General features: G+C 33.8%; 3 protein-coding genes across 6 annotated transcripts; 2 read left to right on the forward strand and 1 right to left on the reverse strand.

The window, feature by feature from the left end:
- Positions 1-197: 197 nt before the first annotated feature.
- LOC108215225 (pentatricopeptide repeat-containing protein At2g41720) lies at positions 198-7,222 on the forward strand. Of its 3 annotated transcripts, XR_010290440.1 has the most exons (11): positions 199-648; positions 1,525-1,697; positions 2,613-2,718; positions 3,497-4,603; positions 4,711-4,816; positions 4,908-5,112; positions 5,528-5,660; positions 5,909-6,013; positions 6,453-6,573; positions 6,728-6,963; positions 6,997-7,222. XR_010290440.1 is itself a non-coding variant. In XM_017387624.2 (10 exons), the coding sequence occupies exons 1-10, from the start codon at positions 265-267 to the stop codon at positions 6,766-6,768; spliced, it is 2,478 nt and encodes an 825-aa protein (XP_017243113.1). In that variant the 5' UTR covers positions 198-264; the 3' UTR covers positions 6,769-7,222. The 3 variants fall into 3 exon arrangements, 2 of the variants coding, with proteins under 2 accessions (XP_017243113.1, XP_017243112.1); XM_017387624.2 differs by having other exon boundaries at positions 198-648; positions 4,911-5,112; positions 6,728-7,222; XM_017387623.2 differs by having other exon boundaries at positions 6,728-7,222.
- Positions 7,223-8,051: 829 nt separating this feature from the next.
- On the forward strand, positions 8,052-12,269 carry LOC108210652 (AP2-like ethylene-responsive transcription factor At2g41710). Of its 2 annotated transcripts, none has more exons than XM_017382031.2 (9): positions 8,052-8,490; positions 9,215-9,297; positions 9,458-9,466; positions 9,563-9,651; positions 9,895-9,968; positions 10,040-10,090; positions 10,236-10,294; positions 10,422-11,050; positions 11,897-12,269. In XM_017382031.2, the coding sequence occupies exons 1-9, from the start codon at positions 8,237-8,239 to the stop codon at positions 11,951-11,953; spliced, it is 1,305 nt and encodes a 434-aa protein (XP_017237520.2). In that variant the 5' UTR covers positions 8,052-8,236; the 3' UTR covers positions 11,954-12,269. The 2 variants fall into 2 exon arrangements, with proteins under 2 accessions (XP_017237520.2, XP_017237519.2); XM_017382030.2 differs by having other exon boundaries at positions 8,057-8,490; positions 10,233-10,294.
- Positions 12,270-16,285: 4,016 nt separating this feature from the next.
- Positions 16,286-18,820, reverse strand: LOC108211918 (heat stress transcription factor B-3). The gene is made up of 2 exons (XM_017383637.2): positions 18,389-18,820; positions 16,286-16,953 (listed from the first exon to the last, which is right to left on the reverse strand). The coding sequence occupies exons 1-2, from the start codon at positions 18,608-18,610 to the stop codon at positions 16,462-16,464; spliced, it is 714 nt and encodes a 237-aa protein (XP_017239126.1). The 5' UTR covers positions 18,611-18,820; the 3' UTR covers positions 16,286-16,461.
- Between the last annotated feature and the right edge of the window lie 428 nt (positions 18,821-19,248).

Here is a 19,248-nt window from a genome sequence, read left to right on the forward strand (position 1 = left end):
CCAATATTATATTAATTTCCCTTCAATCTTCTCTCTCTTAGTTAACTTTTTCCTCTCATTTATATAAAATAAATATAAAATATGAATAAGGAGCAAATATAAAGAGTACCATTGGAGTTCTCATGCTTTTTAGTGTATTAACTTACTAGGAGCCACATTTTATATTATTGTTTAAGGAATGATTTAGGAGCACATGCTATTATCCAATAATAATACAATATTGAGATAGGCAGCATCACAACTCACAAGAACTCTCGTACAGCCATGGCAGCCTTAGCTCAACATCATCATCAGCTTCAATTATTCAATCATCTCTTCTCACCTCAATCTCAGAAACCCATTAAGCTTCCCTTGAAGCCCATCTGCGCAAAACCCAACACAGATGAAGCATTCAAACCCAAGAAACAAGTGTCTGTGGACTATGACAAGGGGACCCGCCAAGTGTCTGTGCACTTGAGTGGGCTGAGGAAGGAGCATCTGCCCAAGTATCAGAGGCTGAGAGTTGATGGGGATAAGTTTCAGAAAGATTGGGCCATTTCTGAGCTGGTTGTCAAGATTATGAGGATGAAACATTGGGAGGATATTGAGGGCTTGCTTAATAGATGGGCTGGGAGGTTTGCTAGGAAAAATTTCCCTGTTCTTATAAGGGTACTCTACTTTTGTTAATTGTGTGTGTGTGTTTTGTGTTTGGTTGTTTGTTGTGGTTTCAGAAGGGTGAAATCAAGATTATGTACTAAGTGGTACAAAGTTTGATGTTTTTGAAGTATGTCTGTTCAAGAATCCTATTAGGAAACACGAAAAGTTTACATTTGACTCGACTAACAAGATTGTGGCCCGGAATTAGTTGTTCATGTAGTTGTATCATGTATGTGATTATGTATATAAATGATAGGGTTTTAGGATTGGAAAAAGATAATGTAGTGATTTTTTGGTGCAACATTTGATTGTTTTTAAGTAGGTGCATTGATTTCAAATCAAAAACTCAATAAGAGCATCTTTTGACTCGATTGTGGCCTGGAATATCTTGTCTATATAGTTGTGTGTTTATGTATATATCTGTTGGGGTTTTAGTATTGGAAAATGAAGAATAATGTACTCATATAGTGGTGCAAAATTTGATATCTATATAGTTTGACTTGTGTCCTTTGGACTTTATGTGTAATTTTGATTATATATTAGTCACTTTTATAAGTAACGCATCAGAAAGCGGGAATAGTTTGCCGCATCTGCAAGCCTTTCCTCGTTTGAACCTCGCCCTTAAACTATAAGGCTATCCTATCCTGAGGTGCTGCTAAATGGATGGATCTTCCTATAAGACCGGGTCACGAGTATATTTTCAGTCCGACATAAAAATGAAATTCAAGCATCCACTAATTTGTTATTTTATAAATATTTCGCTGATATTTTGTGGCAATGTTAATTTCCTGCCAAGTCTGTGTGTTATTTGGAACTTGATTTTTTTTTATCACTAAGCGGAACTTGAATGTTTTGTTCAATAATAGGTTTACAAATTTGTTGTTACAGGAAATGACAGTGAGGGGTTCGATAGAACATAGCCTTCAAGTTTTTAGTTGGATGAAGCAACAGAAGAATTATTGTGCACGAAATGATATTTACAATATGATGATACGGTTACATGCAAGACATAACCGAACAGACCAGGCACGCGGATTGTTTTTCGAGATGCAAGAGTGGAGGTCAGCTTGTTGTTTCTCTTTATGTAAATTTTATGTGTGTGTCTTTGTTTCCATAATTGGTGCCTGAATCGGAGGCTTTTAGATGTTACGGTATTTGAAAATGTTGTTTGCCTGCTGTTCCTTCTTGTAAATAACGTTCTAGAACATGTTTACTTGCAGTAAATATATTAGTGCATTAAGTCATTTAGCAAGCAAATAAATTTCATTAAGTTCTATGCAATGCAGAAAAAGTTTCTGCTTGAATATTCGTGAAAGACAAATAATTTCTTATCATGTCATAAACAATACTAACACTGCCGTGTAAAATGATCATGTGAATTGTAACTAGAGCTTCTACAGAATAGCAACTGATTATCTTTGTTATCCGTTAATCTGAATCTAGTGTGTGTTGACTCTTTCTATTTGGCAATATGGGAGATTTGGGCATATTTTTACAGGATAACAAGTATATCAGTTTCCTTGGTAGATAGTTGAAAGATTACTAATAGTCTAATACAGGTTGAGACTGTTCAATTTATCAGTATTTGAATACAAGAGTATAACAGATTAGAGCTACTTTGTAGTCTTCCAAGAAGCTTGATTTAACATTTGCAGTACCAGATTCTGCTATAGTATCATAGTTACACTATATCTTGTTTGGAAATCATGTAGAGGGAAGTAATATAGGAGAGCAGTTTTGTTTAGTAGATTTACCTTGCTTCCTTAACTAACACATCCACACTATTGCAGTACAAATATGTAGCTTATGTACTGTTACTGGCTTATTGTTGGCTTGATAAGTGAAGTGGCGAATCTCTTGAGTTTCTATAAATCTCTTAAAATCATCTTTATTGATGGTTAAATATTTACAAAAGTTTGGCATCTGTTCTTTATTTTGATTATGTTAATGTGGAACTTATATATATCCATTTCCAGGTGCAAGCCTGATGCTGAGACCTATAATGCTCTAATCAGTGCACATGCTCGAGCTGGTCAGTGGCGTTGGGCTATGAACATAATGGACGACATGCTTCGTGCAGCTGTGTGTAATTGTATTCTTCCCTCTAATCGATCTTTGTGAGCTTCTTTCTTTTCTTTGTTGTATGAGAACTATCTTAGGAAATTGAAAACGCGTATTATCAATCAAAAACATATTTTTGTTCCTTTTGCGGATGCGACTTCATCTCTATCTTTTGAGATTTTTGACATTGATTCCCATTTTGTGGACTCTTGCTTTCTGCCTTCTTGTGTCTTTAATGATTCTAATCGTTTTAAACTTATTTATTTGTTGCTTGATCTATGTTTTCTGGCATTTCTGTGGTATAGAGCTAAATTTGTTTAAATCGATATGTTACTTGATGATAGCTGTCCATTGGTTATGTACACTTATAGGACTGAATAAATTTGATAAAATCATAAATAATATGCCAAAATTGATTTTTGAAACCATTTCTCATCTCTGTTGAAAAAAATATACATCTCAATGTGTTTTCTCAGTTACAGTAAAGTGGCATCATATCTTCATTGCCAGTATAGTAGTTGGTGTAATACAAGTCAATCTTTTCCAATATCAATATAAGTCAACTAAATATTCAAATCTACGCCTAGGAATAACTTCAGACATTTGATGTCTGCAACATCATTCATCATTGTAACATTAACTGCAATTTGGTAGATATATACTCTTTTGATTTGTATAGCTTCTGATTCGCTTTTACGTGTCTTATTTATTTTCAGTATCTGAAGCTTTGTAAGGTAGCATATGGAAAATGCTGGATTTACGAATTTGTTTTTGATTGATATATTCTTGTATGATACAGATACCTCCAAGTAGAGCAACATATAATAATTTGATCAATGCCTGTGGATCTAGTGGTAATTGGAAAGAGGCTCTGAATGTTTGCAAGAAAATGACAGATAATGGAGTTGGGCCTGATCTGGTGACTCACAATATTGTTCTATCCGCTTATAAAAGTGGAGGGGAGTATGCAAAAGCATTGTCGTACTTCGAGCTAATGAAAGGAACAAAAATTCGTCCTGATACGACCACCCTCAATATTGTGATTCATTGTTTGGTAAAGAATAGACAGTATATGAAAGCAATTGATATATTTACATCGATGAGGGATAAAAGAGCAGAATGTGACCCTGATGTTGTGACCTTTACTACCATGATCCATCTGTATTCTGTTTCTGGGCAAGTTGAAGATTCTAGGGCAGTATTTGATACAATGCTAGCTGAAGGGCTTAAGCCTAATATTGTATCATATAATACTCTACTTGGTGCATATGCTTTGCGAGGGATGAGTAAGGAGGCCTTGTTAGTCTTTAATGAGATTAAAAAAAATGGTCTTCGCCCAGATATTGTGTCCTATACGTCCTTACTCAATGCTTATGGAAGATCGCAGCAACCTGGAAAGGCTGCAGAGGTATTTGAAGCAATGAAAAAGAACAATTGGAAGCCCAATTTAGTAAGTTACAATGCTTTACTTGATGCCTATGGATCTAGTGGTCATCTAGCAGAAGCTGTGGATCTAATGCATGCCATGGAACAAGACGGAGTGTATCCAAATATTGTTTCTATTTCTACATTGTTGGCTGCTTGTGGTCGCTGCTGTCAAAAGGTGAAGATCGATTCTATACTTTCAGCTGCTGAGTCTAGAGGCATTGAATTAAACACAGTTGCATACAACTCTGCGATTGGAAGTTATATGAGTGTTGGGGAATTTGATAAAGCTTTAAAACTATACAGTTCTATGCGAAAGAAAGTGAAATGTGATTCCATTACGTACAATTTACTAATAAGTGGGTGTAATAAGATGTCAAGATATCATGAAGCTCTGAAGTTTCTTGATGAAATGGTAGATTTAAGAATTCCTTTGTCCAAAGAGGTGTATTCCTCTGCGATCTGCGCATACAGTAAACAGGCAAGTGCTTCTGCAAATTCTGACTATAACAACTAATACACTTTTTTCCTGATGCAAGTTTTGCTTCATATCTTGATTTAGCTGATCAACTATATGCCTATATGCAGGGTCAACTTGCTGAAGCAGAATCTTTATTCTGCATGATGAAGGAGGCTGGTTACAGTCCTGATAATATTGCCTTTACAGCAATGCTGCATGCCTATAGTGCTGCTGGTACACATTTATATACAAAAGAAGTTTAATACTGGAGTACATTGTGTACCTGGCTTAGTTTCATATACATTATATTAAATTTACATTACAGAAGATGGGGATAAAGCATTTGCACTATTCCAAGAAATGGAGATGGCTGATGTTCAGCTGGATTCTATTGCTTGTTCGTCTCTGATGAGAGCTTTTAATCAAGGAAACCAACCAGCTAGAGTTCTATCTGTGGCGGAGTTTATGAAGAAGAGGAGAATTTCCTTTAGTGATGCTGTTTTTTCTGAGATGGCATCAGCTTGTAGCATGTAAGTTCATTCGAGTCTATACTCTCCTGAACAATCTAGTTTGATACATTCTTAGGGTTCCACATCTATGTGTGCATGATCTTGTCGTAACAATCACACCTAGCTAATATGATACTCTTTAATATGCATGATGTGCTGCTTTTTGTTTTGTTTTGTTTTTTTTTTTTTTTTTTTTTTGTCATATTGGATGATCTGCTGCTATTTATATCTTTTACCGTCCTGTAAGGTCAATTAAGGAGTACAAAAAAGGTATACAATACCAGTTTCAGGATCTTAGTAAATCTATAAAATAATTTGCTATGCAGAATATTCATTTATCTGGAATATATACGCTGTATAGTAAATCCATATCCATTGTTTTGCTTACTGTATATACTTTTTTTGCATGTTTTTAACTTTATGAATCTTTGTGAAGATTGGGAGATTGGAGAACAACAACTCTACTGATCAGTATGATGGAGCCCTTGATAAATGGATTGTCAGTTGGGTTATTGAATAAAGTTCTGTATTCAATTGGAAAATCTGGGAAAATAGAGATCATGATGAAGGTAACTGAAACTGTCACATTTTTCTGATGCTAAATAGCTTCAAAGAGAGGTCATCCGAAGGTCAATTAAAATTTGACTCCTGTATCATAGACTGACCACAATAACTATTGCCTGACAGATTTGAATTTTCTGCTACTCTTAACTGGCAACTAATAGATTCTCATTACGGACGTGATGCATGTTTATGTAATTAATGTTCATATCAACAATGTCATTTGACAATCCTTTCTCCCTTATCTTGCATGCAGCTGTATTATAAGATTGTGGCGTCAGGTACAGAAATCAGCTTCTCGACTTATGATATCCTACTGAAGAATCTTTTGGCTTTTGGTAATTGGAGGAAATATATCGAGGTAGGCTGACTATATTCCACTCAGCATGCATCTCTTGATAGATGCATCATCTTCTGAGGATTTCGTTGCCTAACTGTATTATTAAAGGGTCCCTACTAGGCAATATTTGGATCCTTGAAAGTACTTGTTAAGAAGTTCAAGCTCTCTCCCAATATCTAGAATATGAAATCTTAGATCGGCTAAGGTGTCCATCAGGAACTCATTTATAAGTTGTCACATTATTTTATTCTCAGTGCTGTAAGCAATGAGGTTTGTGAATGCCTGGCATTTAAGATGTAGGTACTAAAATCTCAATTACTTCAACAATGTATGCGACTTTTTTTGCCAACTGTCTTGCGGACAGACATAGGACAATTAGTCACAGCTTAACTGCACATGGTTTTAAATCATTATAGATAATCACTAGAGTATAAACAATCAACTTGGTTGTTAAATGCAGGTCTTGCAATGGATGGAAGATTCTGGAACAAAGCCTTCAGCTGCTATGTTCCGTAACATCCTCTCCTTTGCACATAAAAGTGTTGGGACCGAGTATGCTGTTGTCATACAAAAAAGAATAGGTACTCCAGTTCTCCAAAGAAAGAATAGCTTCAGTGATTTTATGTTTCCATTTAGTGCTGCATTAAATGTGATTGTAATAGAAATTTTCTCATTTCTGTCTACTGGAGACCATGACCTCCGTTTTTTATGGAATCCATTTTGATGTTCTTGCAGAATCCTTGAAAAGAGAATCGTTTAAAGAAATTCCATCATAATAGTTAAAAGCTGCATCTGTTAAAGATCAGGACATTGGTGAATGGAACAAAACTGTGAGGCAGCTCCCAAGGCCCATTCTCTTGCCATTACAATAGCGTTTTGGTCATCCCGTAGCAGTACTGCGAGCAAGTTTATGGTTATGAACTTGGCGCAACAAACTGATATATACTTAAATTTACACGAGGTGAGCAAGTGTTTGCTTTTATACCGGCTTAAGAAACTCAAAGATGGCCAACTCTGCAAATGAGCCTATCCGTCATTACATCGTCTGCATGTAGGCCGGAAATTCGTGGCAACTCCTGTTATAGCAATGGAATGAGCATTATTCAGTAGTTCCCTGCTTCACTTGAGAGTCTGTCTTTGTTCAACAGGGACTGGTTGTCCTGCAAGGTCCTGCAATACTTCACTCTGTATATACTCATCTAACTTTTATATATGAATTACTTTATCTTATATATTTTATTAATTCTTTTATCAGCACTATCAACACAACCACATTATTAGTCTCGTCTTTTGACTAAATCAGTCTTAACATGATAACACCAACACAAAATTGACGCAATCATATGCTTTTCCGCAAAACAAAAAATTAGGCATTAGAAAACACAGTCCTTGAATTTTTTTAAATAAATAATGTTATATATCTCAAATTCGGTCCCAATTTTTTTTCAATTTTACTTAATTATTTTATATGCACAAGAGATTATATTATTATTGTAAATGTAACCAATCATACATTGAAAATAAAATCAATTTTTTTTATTTTAAAAAAAAACAATTATTTTTTCAAATGATGTGTGAAACGAATAGATAAATGAATTTAAATGAATGGTCTATATACATAGCAGAAAATTATTTTCATGATAAATAACTTAATTTAAATGAATGCATAAGGGAATCTTATTAATAATAGTTATTAATAGTAGTTATTACTTATTAATAGAGTCAGGAGCCGGTCATCAATTAAAATATGTGAAAAGAGTTTGGAAACATTTTTTTGGATTAATCAAATAAAACACACCGTATAAAAAAAATACAATATGATTTCAAAAAAAACAATAGAAAATATAGAAGGTCGATAAATGTGAGGCCCACAAGGAACGAAACAGCGTCGTTTTCGTATAAAATAAATATAAGATTAAGTAAATAATGATGGGCCATGAGCTGGCTTGAAAAGGTGGGCCCAATAGTTCCACGTGACCTGTCTGATTGGATTCAATTTACATAATAATCACCCCTCTTTCCCAAACATAAAATAAAATGACAATTGCACCCCCGCCATCATATCATAGCCGTTACAAATATTCCCACAATTATCCCAAGGGCATTCTCGTAATTCCACACCACCAATCTTCTTCCCCTCCCCCTCTGGTCTCACTACTACAAAATCACTTCTCACTTCATCTCACTCTACCTACTCACTCCACCTATACATACAAAAGCACACCTATACATACACACACAGTCATGACTGAACCAGCACCACCGCCGGCGAAAGCCGAAGCTCTAGTCGTCGCCGGCTCCGGCGAGACGTCGGAGTCCGCCGGAGGAGGCGCCGGAGGAGCGATGAGTAATGACAGGGTGATGGCGATGATGATGTACAACAGAGGAGTGAAGAAAGCGAAGAAGGAGAGGAGTGGATGTACTGCGAAAGAGCGGATTAGTAAGATGCCTCCGTGTGCTGCTGGCAAACGTAGCTCCATCTATCGCGGCGTCACGAGGTTGTTTTTTTTCTTTAATTAGTGCTTTTTGGAGTAATTTGGCGTGATTTGATATAATTACGTGTGATTAGATGTGGTTGGTTATGATTAGGTGAAGTTGAACTATTTGTAATTTGTCGTAATTTAAATGTGTAAATCGTGTTGATGTACCTAAATAGATTGATCGATAGTAACTAAGTGTTGTTATTGTGGCTGATAGTTAATTTAGTATGTAGAAGGTAAGCTATTAGTAAGAGTTAATTGCCGTAGCTAGGGTTTTACCACTACTGCCGATATATGTGAGGTTTTCACCTAAGAATAAACATCATCCTTGAAGTGTCATTACGCAGTAATCTTATTCATACAATAGTTGGACTTGTGAGAGTACGTAATTATTAGTATTGAGCATGTAAACTTATTCATAAATAAGAAAGAATCGCCAAAAAATATTGTTCGACGTATTATTGTTGGACTCTATATTGTTATAGCAAATGTTTTCTCTAGGTATCTGAGGATCAGAACAATTTGTATTTGCTTTCAGCACCTTATCTTTCTGCTGCTAAATAAAAGACTTTGTACGACTTGGCATCTGATAGATTTCCTTTTTGATTAGGAGTTGAGGTGTTGAGAAAAGTTATAAAGGGACACTATACACGACTTTCTTAAAAGTTCCATTTCATGCTCTTGTGCCTTGACTTTATATAACGTTTACATAACAAATTTTGTTATGGTTTCGTGGTATTAGGCATAGATGGACTGGTCGTTATGAAGCTCACCTTTGGGATAAAAGTACTTGGAACCAGAACCAGAATAAGAAGGGAAAGCAAGGTCTATACTTTACATAGATATACTATACATGTCTTCTTTTCCTTGCATGAGCTTGCCAGGTTGTTTTGCATTGATCTCAAATTCTTCCATATGCTGATGATATTTAGTTGTCTATGTTGCATGGGAACTGAAAAATGATCTGCACGCATGTTTTTAACAGTTTACCTGGGTAAGTTTCTTCTTTCAATTCTTTTCTCTAAATAAATCATGAACCTTGAAGTTTGTAGGAATGTTATCGTGACATGCTTACTCATCATGCCTGTAGGTGCATATGATGATGAAGAAGCTGCAGCGAGAGCATATGATCTTGCAGCCTTGAAATATTGGGGACCAGGGACGCTCATAAATTTTCCGGTGAGTAATAACAGATCAGTTATCGCCTTCTAAACATATTACATCTCTTGGTTCCATCTTTTCTCCGTATTCCTTTGGATATATTTCTGTTCGATAGATGTCAGGATAGATTTATTGAGAATTTTCTTTCCAATTTAAAGGCTACATTTTACCCACTGTTTAGGGTTGGTCAGGGTACTTAAATTTTTGGTTTAAGCTGATAACTTTACTCAATTAATCAGTACATCTATAATATGTTCACAGGTTACAGATTACACAAGAGATCTTGATGAGATGCAAAACCTCTCAAGGGAGGATTACCTTGCATCACTTAGAAGGTTTGCACATACTCTAAAGACCATGAACTTATTGGCACGGGTTGTTGCTTATGATACTTGCTTTATTGCAGAAAGAGTAGTGGCTTCTCAAGAGGTACCTCTAAATACCGTGGGCTTTCGAGGTATGCATTTGTGCACTCTATTAATGCTTACATATGCTTAATTTATTAAATTTCACAGTTGGCATATGTTACCTTACTTCATTGGTGTTACTTTCCTTTTGTCTTTGATATGATTCTAATTCCTTGTGCTATAACAATTCAGTAGATGGGAATCATCAGTCAGTCGAATGGATGGAGCTGATTACTTCAACAGCATAAATTATGGTAAGCATTACTGGGAAGATTTACAAAAGAATTAGACAGCCTCATTGTTACTAGTACTATAGAGTAGTTTATGTTTCTTCAGCTTTTGAAGTTTCACAAACAAGCTTTCCATATTTGGAATATATAGGTGATGATGCTACTCCAGATGGTGAATCTCTGGGCGGTTATTGTATAGATAGAAAGATCGATTTAACAAGCTACATTAAGTGGTGGGCGGCGCCTAACAAATCTCGTCAAACAGATCTGCACACAAAATCATCAGATGAAACTAAATACAGTGGCTCTGAAGACATTAGTAGTGAGCTTAAAGCATTCGACTGGGCTATGCCACCCACTGAGCCATACCAGATGCCCCATTTAGGTATTTCTCGTGAGGGAAAGAGGCTTAAAGCTTCCACGAGTTCAGCACTGAGCATTTTATCTCGATCTGCAGCCTACAAGAGCCTGCAAGTAAAAGCACTAAAAAAGAAAGAAGCCGTCATTGAGAATGATGAGAATGAAAACAAAAATAGTGTCAACAAAATAGAATACGGCAAAGCAGTCGAGAAATCAAGTAATGAAGGCGGAAGTGAAAGATTGGCAGTTACGTTAGGAATGTCAGGAGGATTGTCTCTTCAGAGGAATTTGTATCCATTGGCGCCATTTTTGACTGCTCCGCTTATGACCAGTTATAACACAGTTGATCCCTTGACGGATCCTATTCTTTGGGCATCTCTTCTTCCTAATCTTCCTAGCGGATCTTCTCGTATTCCAGAGGTTGGTTCTTTTCCAATTATACATACGTGACCAACATATTACACATCCATGATGTTGGTTCTGTTAGTAATACTGCATACACTACGTCTGCAAATTATTTGAATATGAAAACAAAGTCACAGTTTCCTCATTTTTTAGGACAGGACGCTATTTGCGTATACCTCTCTTGAAAAATGGGTTCTAGGCTGATAAATGTAACTTCGCAAAAATCTTACCTAGCTATATAAGTTGTAGCTTTTTACTTCTTAATATCTTTACTATACTATTTGAACTTTGCTTCTTGAGTTAATGCGCTCAAGATATATATGTGCTGCTGATAAACTTTTTGAATTTGGGTTGACTAATCCCACAATTATATACATTAAACTCTAGCCCTAACGGATGGTACCTAGGGGTAGGGGTGGCAAAATCTGACACAACACGAAACCCGACACAAACCTGAATCGAAAAAATACGAATTACGTACATTTATATATAATATGTTTTGTTCAATATATATTTATATTACACAATTACATACATTTGTGATATACTGATATATTTATATATTATTTAAACAAATTTATCCACTTATAGTCTCATTAATTTATTATTTGTATTTTTTATAATATTTATGATAAAATATGATTTCATATAATAAAGATAACTAATTTTAAATAAATTTCGGGTCAATCAGGTACAGGTCAGGTTCGGGTTGAAATTTTCAATCTCTTTTCGGGTTTGGGTTGACCCAAAAACATGAGCGGGTAAAGACAACCTGACCCGGATGACCCATTATCCGAAAATGTCGCCCTTTAATATCTTATAAAATAAGCTATCTCACAACTTCTAATATTTCCACTGCAGGTAACAAAGACAGAGACTTCGGACTATACTTTCTACAGTTCAGAAAATCAAAATTAATTCCTCCAAATCCTAATTAAGTTTGTTATCTGAGTTCCATCGAGGTATATGTGATGCAGAGCAAATTCAGTATCTTGTTGGAGTGTTAAGATTTTTAAAGTTCATAGTTTTATACTTACTGCACATGCTTGTATAATAGGGATTTTGAAGAGTCGGTTGAAGAAGCTATTATGTTTGAATCTTGTATATCTATATGTAGGAGATATGTGCTATATAGCTAGTAGTTTTCTTTTAGCTTTTGCAACATGTATACTGCTGGGAGATGTCCGCAGAGTTTTGTTTTTTAGAAATAAAAGTTGACATAGTTATGCTATTATATGACAGGTTATGGTACCAATATCAGTTTCTGAAGTGAAACACTGGTTTCTTGTAAATTATCAGTTTATGTTGAAATTGTGTCAGCTAGTACTTGGTTGTGTGCTTATACGTACCTAATCTTTTTATTTATAGGTTGTTAACACTATGTTTATGTGAAATGTGAAATCAATTCAACTGAACAAGTTGAATTCTGAAACATAAGTATTTTTTTTTTTTTTTGAGTATTTAGAGTATGTGAAATGTGATCTTGTCAAAACTTTGAAAAACAATTTCATCATGCATGTACCTGCATGTGAATGTGGATGTCGTTATTGTGGTATGTGACTGTGTTAGGCGGAACTGAAGCGGTTGATTCGGACGGCCGACAGGTAGATGGAGATCAGCCGAAATTATAGGATCCTCCTAGATACACTTACCTGATACTTCGTCGTTCAGAGTCGTGCATTTAGTTGGAAAGTACCTTGCAGAAAATTGAACTCTCTACTTATTCTAAGAACTGGTTTGTCAATGTTCAAACCTCGATTCAAGGCAATCTGGTCATTTTATCTTAAATTCAGAATAAATTGTTGCTACGTAATTACAAGGAAAAATGTGTTAAGCAGAGACTAGAGATGACCTCGTAAAGTTTGTGTGCAGGTGTTTTTCACAAGAGAGAATTAAATATATTCAATTTAATATATATGAAGTATTTCTATTAAGATTTAGAATGACAAGTCTTACCTTTGAGGATTGAGATTTCACTTTCAAAAGCAGAAATGGGCACCGAATTCGTTTGCTGACCGGTCGTAAAGCAGGCCATTGTCATCTCATCTAATTATTGGCTGCTTGTTCTTTTCATAATCATGGGGAAAAAATCACGAAGTTAACTGGAGAGGACAGCCCTCGTGGACAAATTTACAAATTTCCTGCCCTGTAATGAAGGGCACAAGAGTTGTCTCATCTCGATTGTGGGAAGGGCATAAACTATAATATAAGCGGTCAAAAAAAATTCAATAACATGAGATCTCTAATATCGTACTATTGTGGAGTCAACAAAATATTGTTCGATAAATATAGACAACAAAATATGATTGATTATATTTTTTACTAAAGATATTGTGCTTCAATGATATTAATTATATTGATTATTTATAATTTAAAATATTATATGTTATTAATATTTTAGATTGTTATAAACAGAAATGAACTTCTTTGAGTTTTTTTTAATTATTTTATAATGAAGGAATTAAAGTCATTTAGCAAAACATATAAACTGAAAATAGGGTCAAATAATTCACAAAGACATGATGGTATATTATTAATTTATTAATACACACACACACACACACACACACATATATATATATATATATATATATATATATATATATATATAATTTATAGTTTAATTATTTCAGTAATGTAAAATAGTTAGATATCATCTTACTGTGATAATAACTGTTTAATGAGTGTTATATTTAAAAAAAATCATAAATTAAAGTATTATTAATATATTCCAGGTTAAACCCCATCAGTGTATTATCAAAGTCAAATATTTATATTATTAATTTAAAAATATAAATAATAATATAAAATTGTAGCATCACTAATTATATATTAATTAATTTCATTTTATTTAAAATACTAACCCGTCCCGTGAATTTCAGATATAATATGAACTTGATAATGAATTTGACAAACGTTTCAATATTATATCAAAAGTATTTTTCTTAATATCCTTTTTTTCTAAACTATTTTTCTTAATATCCTGAGGGGCCGTTTGGTTCGCTTCGAGGAAACGGAATGGAATCCAGAAAGGGAAACGCGGAGAAAGGAAAAGAATGATCCTGAATTGTTTTACCTGTTTGGTTTTGTGGCAGAAACAGAATGAAAATTTGTGTGATTAATTTTATATTCAATTTTTTTAATATTATATAATTTCAAAAGAGTTAAATTGTGTCTTAATTGAGAGTTTAAATGTCTCAATTATGAGTAATCATGATTGTGAGAATATTTTGATCAGCTCTTGCGATATACATGGTTTTTTAATAGTAATAATTATTTATTAGATATATATAATTTGTTACATATATCGACTTATATTCTTCTTGTTTCTTTTGTTTTATTTTCAGGATTCTCGGAAGAAGACCGGTTTTCTTTTCGGACATTAAAGTTTTATTGTCTAAATTTCCCCGGTCATCTTGCATGTCCGACGGTTAGATAATAAGCTTTCTTGAATGAAAGAATTATCGCGGTGAATTGTCGACTCATATTCGTTGAGATTTATTCTCATTTTCAAAAAAAAATGTATTTATATCTATAACAAGATAATTTATTTACATTCTAATAAATTAATATATTCATTTAACCATACTATTAATTTTTTAAAATAAATTAACATGTGAATTATGTCACAATTATATTTAATTAAAAAAAATTAAATTAAAAATTATTTTTAATTCTTAAAAATACTTTTTATGATAACCTTTTATTCTAATTATTTAAAATATGAATTATAACTCAAAATAGAAAAAAAGGTGAGGAAAGGGAATCCAAATACCTAGTTGGGAGTGGGGAATGAGTTATGAGCAATATTAGGTAAAGCCACTACTAAAAAAGGAGAAAAAAATGATGATTTTTACAAAACAAACATGTACAAAGGAATCAATCAGACTGATTACGTTTTCCTTTCCAGAATACCCTTAACCAAACGGCCACTGAATATGTTCTTCCAGAACTTTATGGGTCTACAAGTTGCATTTCTTTCTTTCCAATGGTAAAAAATGCAGTTCACTTTTACAAAAATATTATTATACAAATCTAGAAGGGCTGCGTATATTAGGCGGCACACTGTTGCTTTTACTAATGCATTCCTCCTGTTATATGTGTTGAATTACGAAGTAAAATTATTTATTTTTGTATTGCAATTATCAGCCTATTTTGTATTTATTTTTTCATTTATATATTTGTCGGTTTTATAACCGAAACCGAACCGAGGTTTTTTAAACCGAAACCGAAACCGAATCCGAACCGGCGGTTGCGGTTTTCAATTTTAAAAACCGAAGATATATGATTGCGGTTCCGATTTTATCCAAAAACCGGACCGAACCGACCCACGCTCTCCCCTAGTAAAACCTGCGCTTACAAGTCTGCAAATAAAAAAACTTGTTGAATTAAGAAAGATAATTTTTCCTGAGTTGTTACTTTTGTCACTCCACCAAACCCGCACCATTCCAAAGTCCACAGCAAAGAGCAAGAGAAGCTATCAAATTGTTATTGCAACTCTAACACCAAAGATTACTCAACTGAAATTAGTATATCAAAAATAAATAGTATAAATAATCTCATAAAATATCACGCTCCAATCACACTTTTCTATAATATATTATTTTAGCCTAATTTCTATGAATAATTATATTTGTCAAACCACAACTGGTTTATAGCTCATGCCACATTATCAATTATTATATTAAAACAATTAATATATTCTCAATTCAAAAAACACAATATATTCTATAGGGTCGCGCTCAAGAGAGAATCCGTCCTTAAAATAGAACCATGGAACCACTAAGGTTTTGCTGCAGAACCCTAAATTTTAAATAGATTTTTAGGATCTAAATCTAAATACATGTTTTTTTCATGTTTTTTCATCGTTGTGTGTGTTCAAAAATAATTTTAAAATTAATACATAGATTTTGACATTTTTTTTGCATATGAAGTTCTGCCGCAGAACCCTAACTAATACTTAAGTTCTGCTGCAGAACCCTTCCTAATATGATAAGGGTTCTCTCTCTAATGGTTCTCTTTTGAACATAACCCCTATATTCTATTTATAACAACGTGAAATAATAACAACATGTTATATTTCGAATATAGCCAATGAATATAATTAATACCGTCAAAATATAATATATCAAGATTTTACAAATTTTACATACACTATCTTTCGATTTTAATTTAACCGAGCGTTATAGCCAATCTAATCTGACAAAATATCGTATTTGTATATTTTTACTTCACAAAAGCATCCCTGCATGATATATTGATATGAGTGCAATGTATTATTCACCTATTGATGGCCGCATGTGTATATATACATTATAAACCAGATCTTTTTTGAAATGGCTTTCAGATATACACAGGACTTGCAGTTCTATTACATTATTACATAATTTATAAGCTCCTAATGTATGCAATTATGAATTATTTATTTAGCTAGCTAACTTTAACTTGCATAACTGAGACATAAAAAAAGGTGGAGCATTACTATCACCAATGCTCTCTTGATCTCTCTTCCTCTTCCTAATTTCACCTTGAAGCTTCACTCCAAACAGCTTCGGCCCCTCATCTTTAGCTTCATCTACTCTCTCCTTTTGGGAGTAGAGAGCTACCATGTCAAGCAACTCCTTGCACTTGTTTTTCATCGTCGAAATTTCGGAACTCAAAGCCCCGTTCTCCTTCTTCAGTCTCTCATTTTCATCCACAAGACTTGTGTATCCAGACGACGAAGACGTGGAAGAAGTTGTTTTCGACCTTTCGTGGTCTTGGTCTTGATCAGATTGTTCTTTTAGGGTTTGAGTGAGGGGCTGTGGCTTGTGTGTCCATGATTTTCTGCGACGGATTTTGGAGAGGAGGTCTTTTTTGCCCTTGCCGAACATGTCGTTGCAAAACTCCCACCGGCTTGTAGCAACTTTTCGAAATCCCTGCAAGACATGAAGAAGCTATTAATACATCGCCAGATAATTTGAGCACGGTTGGATAGTCCAGTGATATATGAATTTATACTCTCTTATAATTCAGGCATCAATTCACAAATTTCATAAATTCGAACTATCGATATCTTGTTATCACCTTTATGTTTACAGATTTTAATTATTAGCATTTTGTTAAGTAAAGAAATTTCATAAATTCCAACTATCCACGTAACGCTATCGTTGGGTTAAAAAATCTCTTGTCAAAGGGTGGTTAGGAGGAGATTATTTTTAAACTAATTATAATGCGGTTACTAAATTAGTCAGTAATGCTAGAATAATTACTTGTCCAAAGAACTAAAACCAGATGGCTAGCTTTCAGACTCCAACTCGTGATCTCATGCATGACGTGCGACGCAAACAGGAAGAAAAAGAAAAAAGCACCAACTCTTTATATATTTCAATGTTAAAGTGAGAAAGTGCACCAATAAACAAAATTTCATTTACTTTCCGCTTGGTTGTGAAAATATATGTAAAATATTCCACTGAAAAAAGTTATCATTACCGTAACCATAGTCAAACGATCTTAAAGAAATCGAGAGAAATAAATGTGCTGTGCATAACTTTGCTAGACAAAGAATAAATTCATCGTTTATCATCTGCTTGACGGAAATAATTATTAATTTTACAAGTTACAATTAATGTTATATATTTTTAAATTAGGAAAACAATTTTCAAAAGGTAACATGATATCTGTTTCAATTACACTTTTCTATAATATATTATTAATAAATGTTCTGTGCATTATAACTTTTCTAGACAAAGAATAATATCATCATTTATCATCTGTTTGACAGAAATTATTAATTTTATGCAATTTTAAATTAGGAAAACAATTTTTAACAAGTAATATGATATTTAATTCTGTTCCAAAACAGTTTCAGAAAAGAAATAATCAGAAAAAAAATGTTATATAGTTAAAACAGAAATTATAAAATGTCTAATATAGTACTAATTAATTAAACAGCTCCTTAACATGAAAGGAAATGAGTCGTATAGTTTTCTATTAGGTCACGAGCTTTCACTCCCTATATAATTAGTTTTGTGATTAAATACAAACTTTGAAGACATAATCATGAAATTATACCGCAATTTATGGGGCTGTCAGAACAGAAAAAAATGACTTCTCATTTAAAATAAAGAGTTAAAATGGAGTATAAGTGAGAACTAAATTAATAATTATAAGTTATTAAAATATTTAAGAAATAAGTAGAATTTGAAAAAAAAAATACTTTTTACTCCAAAAATCTAACTTCCATTGCCAGGGCTATATATCAGTGACCTATAACAATTTTTCCTAACCTTCTTTAATTAAGCTAATTAACCTAGATGAAGTTTTCATATTAACCAATTAGCAAAGCAAATAAAAAAGTTGAAATGGACATACATAAGTGTTGAGCTGCCTAACAAAGCTGGAGAAATTGCTGTGCTTGAAGAGCGTCGGCAGCAGATCTCTCGCGAACTCCGCCGGCTGCCACACCACAAACCCCGTTCCGTTGGAGTTCCACGACACCACCGCATCCGTCGCCGCATCTTCCACCAGCATGTACGTCTTCACCAAAAAAGGTGGCGGCGATGACTTCCTCGTCACCATGTATTCCTCCATCATCACCAAAATCTAATTACCTACGTCTATTAAGCGGAATATACTGAGTATGTAAATTATCGAGAACTAGAGGGAGAAGATGAGAAGGGCGGTTATATGTTTCCAACCCCAGCAATAAAAACCCAAGACGACACCACAGTTCATGAGAAATGCAAGGGGAATTATCGTAAATTTTCTTTCTTCGAATAGAGAAGATTAAAACGTATGTTATATGTTCACCCCCTAGCTAGCTTCTTTATATATATAGTGCTCAGCTGCCACGAAACGAGGACTTTTGTTTAGAATACTTTATACGCAAGTATAATTCGATCGTGCTAACATTATTTTACATTTTTCGAATTAGTCTCACACGTGTAAACAAAATGTATCTAGAAAGAGTCATGATAAAAACATAAATATTTAAATATAATAATAAAATTGTATAGAGAACATGGGTTTGACGAGTCAATATTTACATAGAAAGTTCTACTCGAAAGCTGATGTTTTGTAGTGCATTGTCTAGGTGGACTTGCTTTTAGTATAAGAAATCGCACTTCCTCCTCATTTTCTGTTTTTCATGTCCCAAATTAAAATCACTGTGTCCATACAAATAAAGTAATTATGCCAATTAATAGTAAAATAAAATTTTTTGTAATATAAAA

The sequence above is a fragment of the Daucus carota genome, chromosome 3 (assembly GCF_001625215.2).
Source record: "Daucus carota subsp. sativus chromosome 3, DH1 v3.0, whole genome shotgun sequence".
NCBI classification, from domain to species: domain Eukaryota; kingdom Viridiplantae; phylum Streptophyta; class Magnoliopsida; order Apiales; family Apiaceae; genus Daucus; species Daucus carota.

Coding starts and splice junctions, on each gene's coding strand:
- LOC108211918 (XM_017383637.2), bottom strand. CDS start 18,610: ATGATGGAGGAATACATGGTGACGAGGAAGTCATCGCCGCCACCTTTT. Junction 16,954..18,388: donor TTAGGCAGCTCAACACTTAT/GTATGTCCATTT, acceptor CATGTCTTGCAG/GGATTTCGAAAAGTTGCTAC.
- LOC108210652 (XM_017382030.2), top strand. CDS start 8,237: ATGACTGAACCAGCACCACCGCCGGCGAAAGCCGAAGCTCTAGTCGTC. Junction 9,969..10,039: donor TACCTTGCATCACTTAGAAG/GTTTGCACATAC, acceptor GCTTTATTGCAG/AAAGAGTAGTGGCTTCTCAA. Junction 10,295..10,421: donor CTTCAACAGCATAAATTATG/GTAAGCATTACT, acceptor TGGAATATATAG/GTGATGATGCTACTCCAGAT.
- LOC108215225 (XM_017387623.2), top strand. CDS start 265: ATGGCAGCCTTAGCTCAACATCATCATCAGCTTCAATTATTCAATCAT. Junction 649..1,524: donor ATTTCCCTGTTCTTATAAGG/GTACTCTACTTT, acceptor TTGTTGTTACAG/GAAATGACAGTGAGGGGTTC. Junction 1,698..2,612: donor TTCGAGATGCAAGAGTGGAG/GTCAGCTTGTTG, acceptor ATCCATTTCCAG/GTGCAAGCCTGATGCTGAGA.